The sequence below is a fragment of the Cloeon dipterum genome, chromosome 2 (genome assembly GCF_949628265.1).
Source record: "Cloeon dipterum chromosome 2, ieCloDipt1.1, whole genome shotgun sequence".
NCBI classification, from domain to species: Eukaryota; Metazoa; Arthropoda; class Insecta; order Ephemeroptera; family Baetidae; genus Cloeon; species Cloeon dipterum.
The window spans coordinates 11,027,106-11,039,741 of record NC_088787.1 but is presented as its reverse complement, the minus strand read 5'-3'; the positions used below and the strand labels follow the sequence as shown (position 1 = coordinate 11,039,741).

The 12,636-nt window shown below is 41.9% G+C and overlaps 1 protein-coding gene across 1 annotated transcript in view; it reads right to left on the bottom strand.

Annotated features, from left to right (window-relative positions):
* Positions 1-603: 603 nt before the first annotated feature.
* Positions 604-12,636, bottom strand: part of Mid1 — a 102,018-nt gene continuing 89,985 nt past the window's right edge. The window contains exons 2-3 of the mRNA XM_065477935.1: positions 7,099-7,375; positions 604-5,512 (exon numbers count right to left, since the gene is read on the bottom strand). Of these exons, the coding sequence (XP_065334007.1) occupies positions 4,698-5,512; positions 7,099-7,375 (1,092 nt within the window). The 3' untranslated portion in view covers positions 604-4,697. The remainder of the gene's footprint in view (positions 5,513-7,098; positions 7,376-12,636) is intronic.

The window sequence follows — 12,636 nt, the reverse complement described above, 5'->3', positions numbered from 1 at the left end:
AATGGCCGGCCCGAGCCAAAATACACAGGCCAACACCACCTGATTCGCTTCCAGCAGAGCCCACCGATCTCGCCGCTCCTTTCTTCCCTGTCTCTCTCTCTCTCTCTCTCTCTCTCTCTCTCTCTCTCTCTCTCTCTCTCTCTCTCTCTCTCTCTCTCTCTCTCTCTCTCTCTCTCTCTCTCTCTCTCTCTCTCTCTCTTCTCTCTTCACTCGCCCTCTTGATTTTAGCCTCGCGATGTGCTTTTCTCTACAAAAAGCTCCTTCTTTCTTTCCCTCTTTCTTCTTTCACTCGTCGTCTTCGTCTTCGTCGTCGTCGCCGCCGCCACGCTGCTCTCGAGTGCTGACTGAATTCAGGCCGCGGCAACTTTTAATTGAGCCCCAAGTTTGCCACCAATCAACTCGAATCTATACTTACTTTGCATTTTGGCTACTTGCCGCAAACCCAGAGTTTCAAAAGCCCGAGGTCTTTTGTTGCGATCGACCCTCTCCATTTTTTATTTAAAGTGGATGACGATTTAGCATTGTTGTCATCTTATTTAATTTTCCCCATTTTGGATTATCGAATACACCCACGGACAGTGATAGATGAAGCAAATCAAATAATTAACAGTGTTTCTTGAACTTTATTAGTTTTTATTACCAGTAAATTAACACTATAATAATTATGGGCTGTTTAAGGTGACCGCATAAAATTTTTCCTTCTCATTCACAAAATCCTGATGACGTGTAGTCCACATAATAATCGTAATTCGTAAATCAAACGCGTGTTTGTGTATGTAAGTGTTTTTTTTTTGTGAGTTTTCATTTCGTGTGTACGTGTGTGTGAGAGAGAGATTGACTTCTTCATCTCTGTTTTAGTCGCAGATGGTCTCAATTTACTGTTAGTTCAGAGCAATGGAAAGCATTATTTCTCGTTTCGGATTCATTCTCTCGCGCATCAGTTATACGAAACGCTCTCAATCGATTTGCAAAAGTCGAACGGCGGGCTGCGTGCGAATTTGCGTCGAGGCATTTGTATTTACACAATTGTCTGGTTTTGTTGAACATTTGACAATACATTTCCGTTTGACATTTCACACTCCTTAGGTCCTCCCATATTCTGCGTGGGTTCCTCTTCATTCCGCAAAACATTTTCGTCGTTTAGCTTTTATTTATTTTCGTGTACTCGAGTGCATCATCGTGTTTTTTGTTTGTTTGTTTGTTTGTTTGTTTTGTATTCAATTAATTTTCTCTCTGTGTTTGTGTGTGGTTTTAGGCATGCAGTCTTTTGTTGGCATTTCCTCGTGCGTGCGCGGCACAAAAACCGGATCCAGTGGCAGACACGTGATTTCCCCTCATTGTTCTTACGTGAAAAAAGCATTCAGTGAAAAAACGAACCGACAGCTAATCTTTTACGCACACTTTAGCTATGGAGACGCGCACAATTAAATCGAATTTCATGCTCAACATCGATATCAAAAGGCATTTAAAATCAACAACTTTAAGAGACCAACAAAACTGTTCTTGGTAGTCTCTAAGGCGCTTTTTTCCGATTACTGGAGGTGGTTTCGATCAACTCTAAGGTCTGATTTTAAACGCCTTTAACTTTCCGGAACTGAATTTGCTGAAATCCAACCGCTCAACAAGCACACAAAAGCTATGGACGCTCACCAAACGTTTCGGTAGGTTTAGAATAAATCAACGGACTGGGAGGATGAACTGGCGCAAATTCCTTTCGTGTGACCCAAAAGAGAATGCAGTGTATATAAAGAACAGATCTTTCTCAACATTATTATTATTATTCAGCATTTTCTTCATTTCAACATTTACCACAAAAAGTTGTTTTTGGTGTAACAGGCATGTTTGTAATAATAATTTATTAGAATTATAACGACTCTCTTTCTTTCTTGCTCGCTCACAATCATCAAATCAACACGACAGTGCAAAAAATCAACAAGCGCTTTTCTCACTTTTCATGCACGAATACATAATATAACACAAGTTTTCGACCCGGGCATCTGCTTCGTATTGATCCGATTCACTCTGTGTGTGTGTATGTGCTTTTGTGCAAAATCAACGGTAAAACAGGCTTGTTTGCTGCGTTATCAGATAATAATGTGTATATTGCACCATCCAAGCACGTTGTGAGATTCTTGTGTCGGTTTTTTGTTTTGTTTTGTTTTACCATGTACATCCTATAAAAAACTATATGATCAATACAATTTAGGACACAACAATGTCTATATAAATAAAGGTCTTCTCTATTTCCCTTTTTCAATTCATAATATAATATACTCTCATCATCAATAACAGAATTCTTGCATGAAAAACAACGATTTCGTTTGATTCTTTTCCTTAGGTTTTCATTTCACACCATCCCGTAACTTTTGTGATCAGTTTTTTAATTCTATACGTGTGTTTGTGTGTGTGTGTGTTTGCGTGTGAGTGCTTTCTTTTTGTTTTCAACACCAGATTTTCATTTTACTTAATGATTATACCCGATCGTACTTTTAAAAATTCGCATCCGTCGTTACCTTTGTGGTTATAGTTTAATTTCCTCAGCGGGTGCGTGTGATAAAAATATTTTGCGGACGGCCGCTCTTTTCACATCCTCTAATTGTTTTGCAGCATGTGAGTGTGTGTGAGTGGAAAGAAACGGAAGCAAATTATGCATATATCGAAGACAAGGGCAGTGATCGATCAGAATGGCTGCAATTCCGAGTGCCTGTTTATTTTTTTTAACAATATGTATTTATGAGTAGCACCTCTGGGATATTTTCGGCAATCAAATGCTGGTCGAATTCATTTTCCACCAAGCCGATAAAATTAATTAACATCCTGGGTTTAAAATAAAATTTTCTGTATCGGTCAGGTAACTGAAAAATAAATGCTTTCAATGGGTGTGATCATAAAATCCAAGATGGCTATGATTAGCACCCAATCGGCAATTAGGCACTCCCTTCCAGGTGCAGACTGCCCTCCCCTTTCATAAATTTGTTCGTTTCTACTCGAGCAGTGCCCTTGGTGAAAATACACAACTTCTGTTCCTTTTCCGTTCATCTCCGCGATTTATTTTTTACTTTTATGCTGAGAATGCGTAGTGAGAGAAATGGTGGACGCGCTTACATTTCGGTTGCTCCATATTTTCTTGCTGCTGAAGTAGAGTAAATTGCTAGAAGTGAGGACTAAATATACTTTCATTTACTTTGCAGACACAATACGTTCTCTTTTTTTTAATTATTAATATTTTCCTCTTTAAATATTCTTTCTAGAACATCAACTTCAACTAAATCAAGTGAGAAGAATTTCCATTTTATAATCTTTTTCTTTGCATTTTTACGGAGTTTGGTGGTGAGAGAAAGAGAGTGTGTCGTGTGTGTTTGTATTTTGTCGTGTGTGATTTTCCGTGTGTGTTTTTTCTTTGATAAACTGGATTTTCTCTTATTTCTTTTTAAACACTTTCATTTTTTGCATCTTTTTTAAGTCAACTCCTGCTGCTATTAAAAACAGTACGTGTTCTTTTAAAAAACACATTTACGCTTCACTGTCCATCAAATTGTTTTTGCTTCTTTTTTTCAACTTTTCATGCTTTTTAATTATATAAAAATTTATTTCAATCAATTCTCTGCTTGTGTGTGTGTGTGTGTGTGTGGGAGTGTGTTATGTGACTGTGATGTTCCTTCATTTTTAACTTGATATTCAAACAATCGCGGGGCTTCTCTTGATTTTACGCTCGTCTTTTTTGATTTCACAAATCAACTTGCGAAGGTTTTTCGTTTTCTCAATATATATGCAAAGTATTTAGTTTTATTTTTCGTGAGCAACAGGTGATTATGGAGCCGGTGGGGGCTCTGGGGCCCCTGGGGCATCGATCGGTGGGGCGCGGCGACGGCCCCATCTTACAGCGAATTTCGAGATATTATTTTTGTTTGTCTCTGTGTGAGTAAGTGTATGTGATTGTGGTCTTCAAACCGGGGTTTAGTTGTTCGTCTGGCTGTACGTGTGTTTTCGTTTTGCATTGAAACTGTTTTTATATAATCAAAAAGAATTAATCAATAAACGCGCGAATGCAGTGTCGTGTCTGAATTATTTCTAATCACAGGACAGTATTTTTATGCTTTTAATATTTTACACTTGTAACTATGACGTTATCTAGTATCATACTGCAGTATGCACAAGAGGAGGCTGCATATTGGCTCCAGACCGCGGGTCTGCCGTGCTTTGCTCTGCTTGCTGCTCTCGCATTTCCAGTGAGTGCGGGTCAAAGGCGCGCGGCCCCGCGGGGCCTTTAGCGGAGTGGCGTTGTGTTACGGGCCTGGCTCGCTAATTTCGAGTTGAAAATATCGACAAAAAAGCGATTCTGCACGGTCGCAGTGAGTTTAAACTTCGAACTTGACGCTTGGATGGGTTTTCAACCTATATGGAATTGTCGCCCTGACTGGAACTTCGCGAAATAGTGGTCAACGGAAAAAGTGGCGAGCTCGCGGCCATTGGTCGGATCAAATCGTGTTGGGGACAGACGCTCACTCACTGTGCGCGTGGCCTGGGCTCTTCCAGCTATAAAACTAGCCAGAAGTGGCCTTCGTGGCGGCCGAGCAGGGCAGAGCCCCTTGGCGGGGGACAGCCGGCGTCCGGCCTGCCGCGCCCGCCCCTGGACGGCTGCCGCGCAGGGGCGTGCGCGGCCAGGATGCAATATACCGCCTCCCCTGTAGTATTAGCTAGAGATATCCCTCCACCGCTCTCTTCTGGACGAGTAAAAATAACAACACATACGGCAACAGGGCGGCGATCAGCTCGGCAGTTGCGAATATTTTAGTAAAAATAGATGACCACCATCTCCGCCATAATACGGGTAATCTATTATCACTGAAAATATTTGTAGTGGGATCACTCGCGAGTGGCAGCGCCACTGTCGCACCACCGCTGGCACGCCGCACTTGCCTAATAGTCCAAGAGTGTATGTGAAACGAGGGGGTCCGGACGCCACCGCCGCGGTTGGCAGCACTGTCGCCGGCAGCGTCCCGCACGTGCCGACCGGCGTTGTCACTGTCCGACGACGGCACCTCGTCCTGCCCTCTGCGTGTGTCAACAACGACGACTTCATTTTTATTCTGACGCGGCTGCAGCTGCTGCTGAGAAGAGGAGTGTTGATGCTGCGGCGCCTGCTTCCAGCTATGGTGACTCTTAAGACTAAGGGGCTCGGGGGCCAACAACATAGACGGCGGGGGGTGTCGGTGGGGGGAATGGGAGGTGGAGGTGGCGGTTGTGGCTGCTGTGGTGCTGAGAAGAACACGTCTGCTTGTCCGCGTGGCTGCACTGTTCTCGGCCTGGAGAAGAGTGGAGCGTGCCTGTACGCTGAATGCGCTAGTGTCGCACGCGGTCGTCGGGCACACGTCGAAGTTACGGCTTTGGTTGGCCCGCGTCCTCTGATAGTGAGCGATGCTGTCGGTAGTATCACAGTACCGGAAGCAGCAATCCTCACGGCCGTAGGATGAACGCTCTAGTTGCTCTCCCGTCTCAGGAATGTTGGGATCTGAAAGCACGCAAGCAGCGCCAGCGTTAGACTTGGCCGCCATCTGTATCTATAGTACATATATTGCACAAATCGATGCAACATTCAGGTTCTAACCAAGGACGATAGGGGAAATTTTGTTCCTACATCCTGTCTCTTCCATTGTAAGATAGAAGAGATCGGGATATGACGCTGTATAGACCCTAGGAAACGTCAATCCGGATACCCTTTGTTGGGTTAGACTGTCATATTGTTGTAATACCCAACAATAAGCAGGCTATCTGGATTGATGTTTCCTAATCTCTTCTACCTAAGGAACAATACACAACAGTCAGCAATTGATTTCGGAAATCGGGTTTAGTGGAATGTTGTTTCCTTTGTCTCAACGGGAGCCAGATGTGCGATAAAATTGATTCCCACTGCGCAGATCCAAGATGGCGTCTGAATTTGGGAAAGAAAAAGCTCTCTTTGGATTCCCGTACGAGTGTCAAGAGTTTGATTTTACGATTCAAAAGACACACTTAGTACAAGTAATGAAAATTATGTCTCAATATTGACGAAAACTTTATTCTTTTCGCGCATTTTCAAGTGACTGTTATTTCGTGCCATACTCCACCAGACGCCATATCTGCGTGTCGCACGAATCTGGACCCCACTGCTTTGTCTTTAATTTTCTTATATTGCCCAAGTGGGTGCAATAATCAGTTTATCGTCCTGGTCTCGGAAAAATTGCGCAACTTTCAACACCCAAATAGTAAGGGGCTGTTTTTTCTTACCACGCTAGCTCTAGCAGGGGTATCTTACTAAATCTGACCCAAAAAACACGCAGCGACACTCGACACCTGCTCCATGAGCTCAAAAGAATGCTTTGTGACGTATAAAAGGAAAATATCTGTTGGTCAGATTTCGCTTGTGTCACTTTGTTCTACAGCCAGATTCCTGTTCAGGAAAATTTTATTATAAAAGTAAAACAATTGGACTAAAATAACTGGAAACCAGGTTAGAATCTACAAAGTGGTCCAATTCAACTAAAAAAATCTTAAAAATGTTTTGCAATTTTTCAGCACATCCGTCAAAAAGTTTTCAAGAAAAGCAGATTAGGCGTTAGCTGTGGGAGGCTTAAAACCGTACGATCCTAAAAAATTGTGCAGAGATTGAGAACACATAAAATGCTGATGGGGCAGGAAGATCAAAATCGAACGGAAGTGAAGAAATAAGAAACGGGCGCAAAAACTGATCGAAAGTTGTTCCTTGCAAACTTTTCGACCTCGCTTGTCTCCGGCCATAGGCTTATTTTCAGCGCCGAAAAACAGGGAAAGTGACTCGCGCAGTCAATAATAATTAATTAGCCTGTCGCCCACCGCGAAACGCAAACGTCGTTGGGCGTCGGCTGCAATTAAGCGCGTTGCCTAATTAATTAGCTAAATGAGTGTAACATAATTGCCGGAGGGAAACCGCTTTTTAAGACGTTTATTTATGGGAATTTGGGGAATAATTTGGGCTAAGTGGCTAGGGTTGCCAGCCGTCGCCCCATTTTTGCTCGGGCGTTTAGCAAATTTAAAATCTGCAGAAGCGATCCAGTCATTTCTCAATTGTTGAAAACTCACCGAGGCACAGGAAGGTGGGTTCACCCGCGTACTGTGTGGTGTATCCTGGCGCACGGTCCCCCGGCAGAAAGAAGGGGCACCGCTGCTCCACTTGCTGGCACACATCACGACACGGGCGCACTTTTCGCCACGCGTTCCGACGACTCGGGTTCGGCCTTTCAGGCTGCCCGACCGGCTTGCCGTTGTCCGTGGCCGGGCTTGGCGCCGACGTCGAGGCTGGTTCACGTGGCTCGTGATAAGGCAACAGGGACGCGCACACCCAACGCCGATACGCATCCTGAAACAGGCAGTGAGTGAATTTTAAAAAATGAATTAGAGCAACTTTACAAGGGAATTCGACACAAGGGAAATAAATGTTAGCAATCCCGAGGTGGATTCCCGAGGTAAAATTATGCAACAGGCGAAACATTTGTGTGAAGCACGTTGCATAACTCTAAATTTTCGTGTGGAACGAGCAATAATTAATTGTTCTACACTAAATTGAAATTTATTAAGTTAAACACTCGAATTCTTTTAGTAAGTCGTGTTGGACGATGATTTGCAGCATCTTTTCTTATTTTCTAGCATGATTGACACGTAGTTGAAGCATTTTTCGAGTTTCCCGCTGAAAAATTATTTCTGAGGGTCAGGAAAACGACGATTTAAGAGAATATGTATATTTTCGTCTTGAAGGGTGGACTTCTATTGGTTCAATAGTCGGACTTATCCTTGTTGTTTGAAAGCTGAGTTATGTTGAAAAAATAAAGTCTCAACTCACGATCAATGAGAGCAAGTCCAATTAGTTAATCACCAGAAAGGTATATTTTTCCAAGAGGAAATATGAAGCTTGGGGTCCGCATGAGGCGACAGGCGACGTCAATAACGCCACTCTAGATCTCTTTCCGTCAACTCTGTTTTTATATTTCACTCGCCACAGGATTGACCTGGATTTATTTTTATGTCACCAACATTTTGGGAAAATTGCTTGAATTGAGTATTTTAGAATACAAATTAAACATTTTTTGGCCAATTATGTTTCGTTTTCGGTTACAAGATAAATAATATTATTTACTAAAGAGTTTTTTCAATTTGTCTAATGACTTTTTTAATCCTTATAGTTAAAAATGAGAGCGCTAAAAATTGGAATTATATTTATGATCTGTAAATTGGAAAAGGTTTTGAATACGTAAGAAATTTAACCGAAAATGTACGACGCTGTTTTAAAAGTGTGTGGTGCAATGCCATTTCCTCCCTAAAAAATACAATTTACCAAATGAAATCAAAATGTACAGTACAAAATAATTTCAAAGTATTGGAAAAACTATTCAAGATCACGAATTGAAAAAAAATACATTTTTGGAATTATAAAATTAAACCTGAAATTTTAAAGTTTTCAAAAATAATTTCAAGAGCCGAAAATTTGCAAGGATTTTTGGGTGATTTCAACAGTTTTAGCAGGTTTTGCTAGAATTTAAATGATTCGCATTAATTTCGCGGTCCTGCATGTAACGTTTTAGAGCTTAGAAAAAAATATAAGCATCTCAAATTCACAGCTCTGACAAAAAAATAATAATTTTCAATTTGATTAATCTAAATAATGATTATTAAGTATTAATTACACATTTCTTTGCATTAAAAGTATGGGTTGGCTGTGAATCATGTGACACAGCTTTGTCAAGAGCAAATTGGAGCAATCTCGTCGGATCGATTTGCTTTGGCTGGAGCGGCGGAAGAGCAAATTGTCACTTCCATCGAATGTTACGCGCATGGCGGAGGAAGCGTATGGATAAATTTTTGCTCAATGAACGACTGACTGGCATTGCTGTGTGAGTCGAGCGGCATATATCGAGTTACGAGACGGAAGCAATTTATACACATGGTCCACGAGGCCGGGAGGGAGAAAAGGGCCGAAAGATCAAAGCGCCGTTTAAAAAGAGCATCTTGCCAGTGAGTATAGGAGTGTGTGGTGAGAGCGAGTGCATATATTTGTCCCCAGGGCGTGTCGACGAGAGCTGTGAAAACGCCCGAGCAGTTGCATTATAGATGCATTATGGCGAATCAAAGACCAAAGAGCCGTTTGCTCGAGCCGAGAGAGTGTTAAAAGGCGCGCGCGCGCTCGCGAGCGAGAGAGAAAAGCTCTTAAGCAGGCGGCTCGGCAAATTGAATTATTGCTGCGGAGTCACTTCTTGTGAAGAGGCCCGCCGGAGCGAAATTGGCGAAAATTTGCTTATGTGCACGTCTTGCGCGCGCCAGAGGAGAGGGAAGCAGCCGTTTCTGACCTCATGAAGAGCAGACGAAGGAGCAAAGTTTGCCTGCCAACCGACCAAACTCTGATTTGCTCCTCTGTTTGCAGTTGAAAAAGCATCAAATTTACACCGCAGTCGGAAATTTCAACTCCAATTCCACTCCACACATTTTTCATGAGGCGTTTCTTGTATTTTCACAATAGGATGGTAATGCAATTACATATTTTCGTGGCTTCCAAAAAGAAACTATGACAAAATTTCCACAAGAGTTTTTTTCTTTCTTTCATCAATCCTTTTCAACTCGTTCTATTTGTTATTCTATCATGAAGTACGTGAGTATGTTTTGAGATTGGCTAAATCTGTCTGGAACTATTCAAAGTCTGCTTTGAGGTCGAAAACGTATGAAAATACCCAAGCCTACAACCGGTCAGTATTTTTTTTTATCCAGGAACAAACTAGAAGAAGACTAAAATTACACGAAAAAGATGGACTAAATGGTCCTTACTGGTATCTTTCAGAGAGCACCAATTTTGCAATGTGGAAAAATGCTAGCTGGTTTTTTTTTGTGCCAAAAAACAGCTGGAAAAACTAACCAATTTTGTTTTTTTCCGAATTTAACCCCAAAAATGTCACATTTTTGCGCTGAAAAATTCAGAACCTTTGGTAAATTATGATAAGTGTTAGAATTTTCGGTCTTACGGTGAAACCAGTGGCATTTTATTGATTATTTAAATTATTTTTTGGTGATCCATGTTTTCAGAAAGGTGCGAAAAATTACAGAAAACAAAAAAACCTTTTTTTGCAATGCAGTGGGTTTTCCGAAAAAATTCGGGATTTTTGCGAACCCTTACAGTGGCAAATTGCTCAAACCCCGACAATAAAAACGATCCAGCCAGCCAGCAGTTTTGATTATGACTGTCCATCTATAGAAAGAAAACAAACATCATTCGTTTATTCAAGGTGTCTGCTGAGTGAGCGAGCAAACAAACAATTTCTGTTTTACATTGGCACAGCCCCCATAACTATTAATTAAAATTTCAAGCACCACACGTGCACGGGCACGAGTGGAACCTGATTGAATTAAATACAGCATATATAAGCGAAATTAATCGGGCGTCGAGGCAAATCGAGTGGGGAGGGTTGGCTAATCACCCCTCGGCGTGGCATAATGCGTGCAGCTGAGTGAGAGTCGATCAATCACGGAGAGAAGAGAGAGAGAGAGAGAGAGAGAGAGATGCACATGTGCGGGCAGGCGGGTGTGCGGGGACCGGGGGTGGCCTCGGCCGCGCGTCAAATTTTGAGTGACACCGCCAGACGAGCCCGATTGTCAATTAGTGCGCCGGCCAACAATTGATTGATTCAAAGCGATCGCCAGCGGCCACGCCGGGTTAGCCTCGTGCCTTTTACAAAACTGCTCGGCCACGAGATTCCATTGTGCCCAGCGCCAAGCTTGTCACGTGCGGGTCTCTTGTGCTCTCTCACATATAAAAACCCAAGTCTAAAAACTGACCAATCCAATTATTACACTCGGTTTGGGCTCTCCGTGAAGATTTAAAGACCGTCTTTGACGAAGTTTCTGAGCACACCAATCGATTCTTGAGGGTCGAATTAGTTAGAGTGGATGTTTTTCCAACCAAAGAGTCCAGCGCAACGGAATTAGCAAAAATATAACTTTTTTTCCCGCCAAAACAATATGAACGTATTTGCGTCAGAGCTGGTTTGAGCACTTACAGAGAGACCGCCTGTACCAATGACTTCTTTGTTAGATCCAGCCAGCTCTGACGCATGCGCACTTCTCGCGTTCATATTGTTTTGGCGGGAAAAAAGTTCGCACATCGCGCTGGACTTTTTGGTCGGAAAAACATCCATTTTACCAAATTTGACCCTTAAGAATCGATTGGTGTGCTCAGAAACTTTTTCAAAGACGGTCTTTAGATAAAAAGTTAAGCCACGTTCCATTTAATTTTGCTAAAAAAATCGGCTATGAAGTTATCATGTTCATTAAGTTGTGAAAATGCTTAGTAATTATTTCATGTATTGGCACAAGGATTTTAGTATCAATCCTCTAATAGGGAATATGATCATTGGAGGGGGAGCGTCTTTCGTCGTTTAGGTCTTCCTACCCAGTTAATCCGCTTCATAATCTTTAAATTCTCAACTTTATTAATTTTAATGTTGTTAAGTTTAAATTGCGCATGAAAAGTATGTAACTTTATTGAAGAGACAACAACCAACGACAAATAAATGTTTAGAGTGAAATTCTCCACGGCTGGCTTGATCATTTGGCAAAGATCAAAGCGCTAGATGAAAACACGAGTCGTGCGGATCGATTGCCGGCAGAGACGACAGAGAGTGGCGGTGTCATTCGCACACAAATGAAGTGCCGCCTCCGGGGGCAGGATTTATGATGTCCGGTGGTGCGTTACAGCGTGACAGCATAAATTCGCTAATGCAATGCAAATGGTCCCGTTGAAATGTCTGAATTCTGAGCCGCGCAACAAAGACAAACGGCCAACAGAAGCGCTCTTTAATTGCTGGCATCATAACCCAGTGCACGCATATATATTAATTTATCGTCCGTCGCGCTATACTATGCTGCTGCACGCAGATAATGGCCCTCTGCTGGGTGATTATACTCCACGCTAATTGATTTCGTGTGTACGTAAAAGACGTGCATGCAGAAGGAGCGTTAAATGTTACGTTGTGCACTTTCTACGTCTGACTTTTTTGTCGCATCCGACTGGAAAGGTTGCGTTAATCCGCCGCTAATCCTAATCAGCAGAGCTCTCTCACCTTTTTCAATTGCAACACGTGAAAAGAAAAGTGACCTAGTATAGTAGAATCGACGTTGCTGGTTCAAACTACATGACATTTTTATTCTTTGAAGGGGATCTAAACCGAAAATCCTGGTTCTAAAAAATATTTTTTAACTAGATCTTAAGTTAAATTTAAAATATTTAGATATAAAGCTCAAATTTTGTGAGAAAATCGGCTAAATATAGTTTGCATGCTGATCATGCAGTGAACAATGACTCCTTGTTGAAAATCACGATTTAATTATGCACATCGTTGGGTAGATATCTAAAAAGGGAATAGAAATCTAGCGAAAATCATTGATAAACTGCCTAATTTTCCCGGAAATTTCGGTAGATCTAAAATTTTAAATAATTTTCAGGTCCTTTAATTTGATTATTGCGCTAAATCGTAAATTTTCTAAATTGCAGTCAACAATTCTAATTGATTTTCATGAATTAATCCTCGAGTGCGACCTTCAAAGAATTCAAAATTGTTTTTAATTGCTGCCCTTCCATAA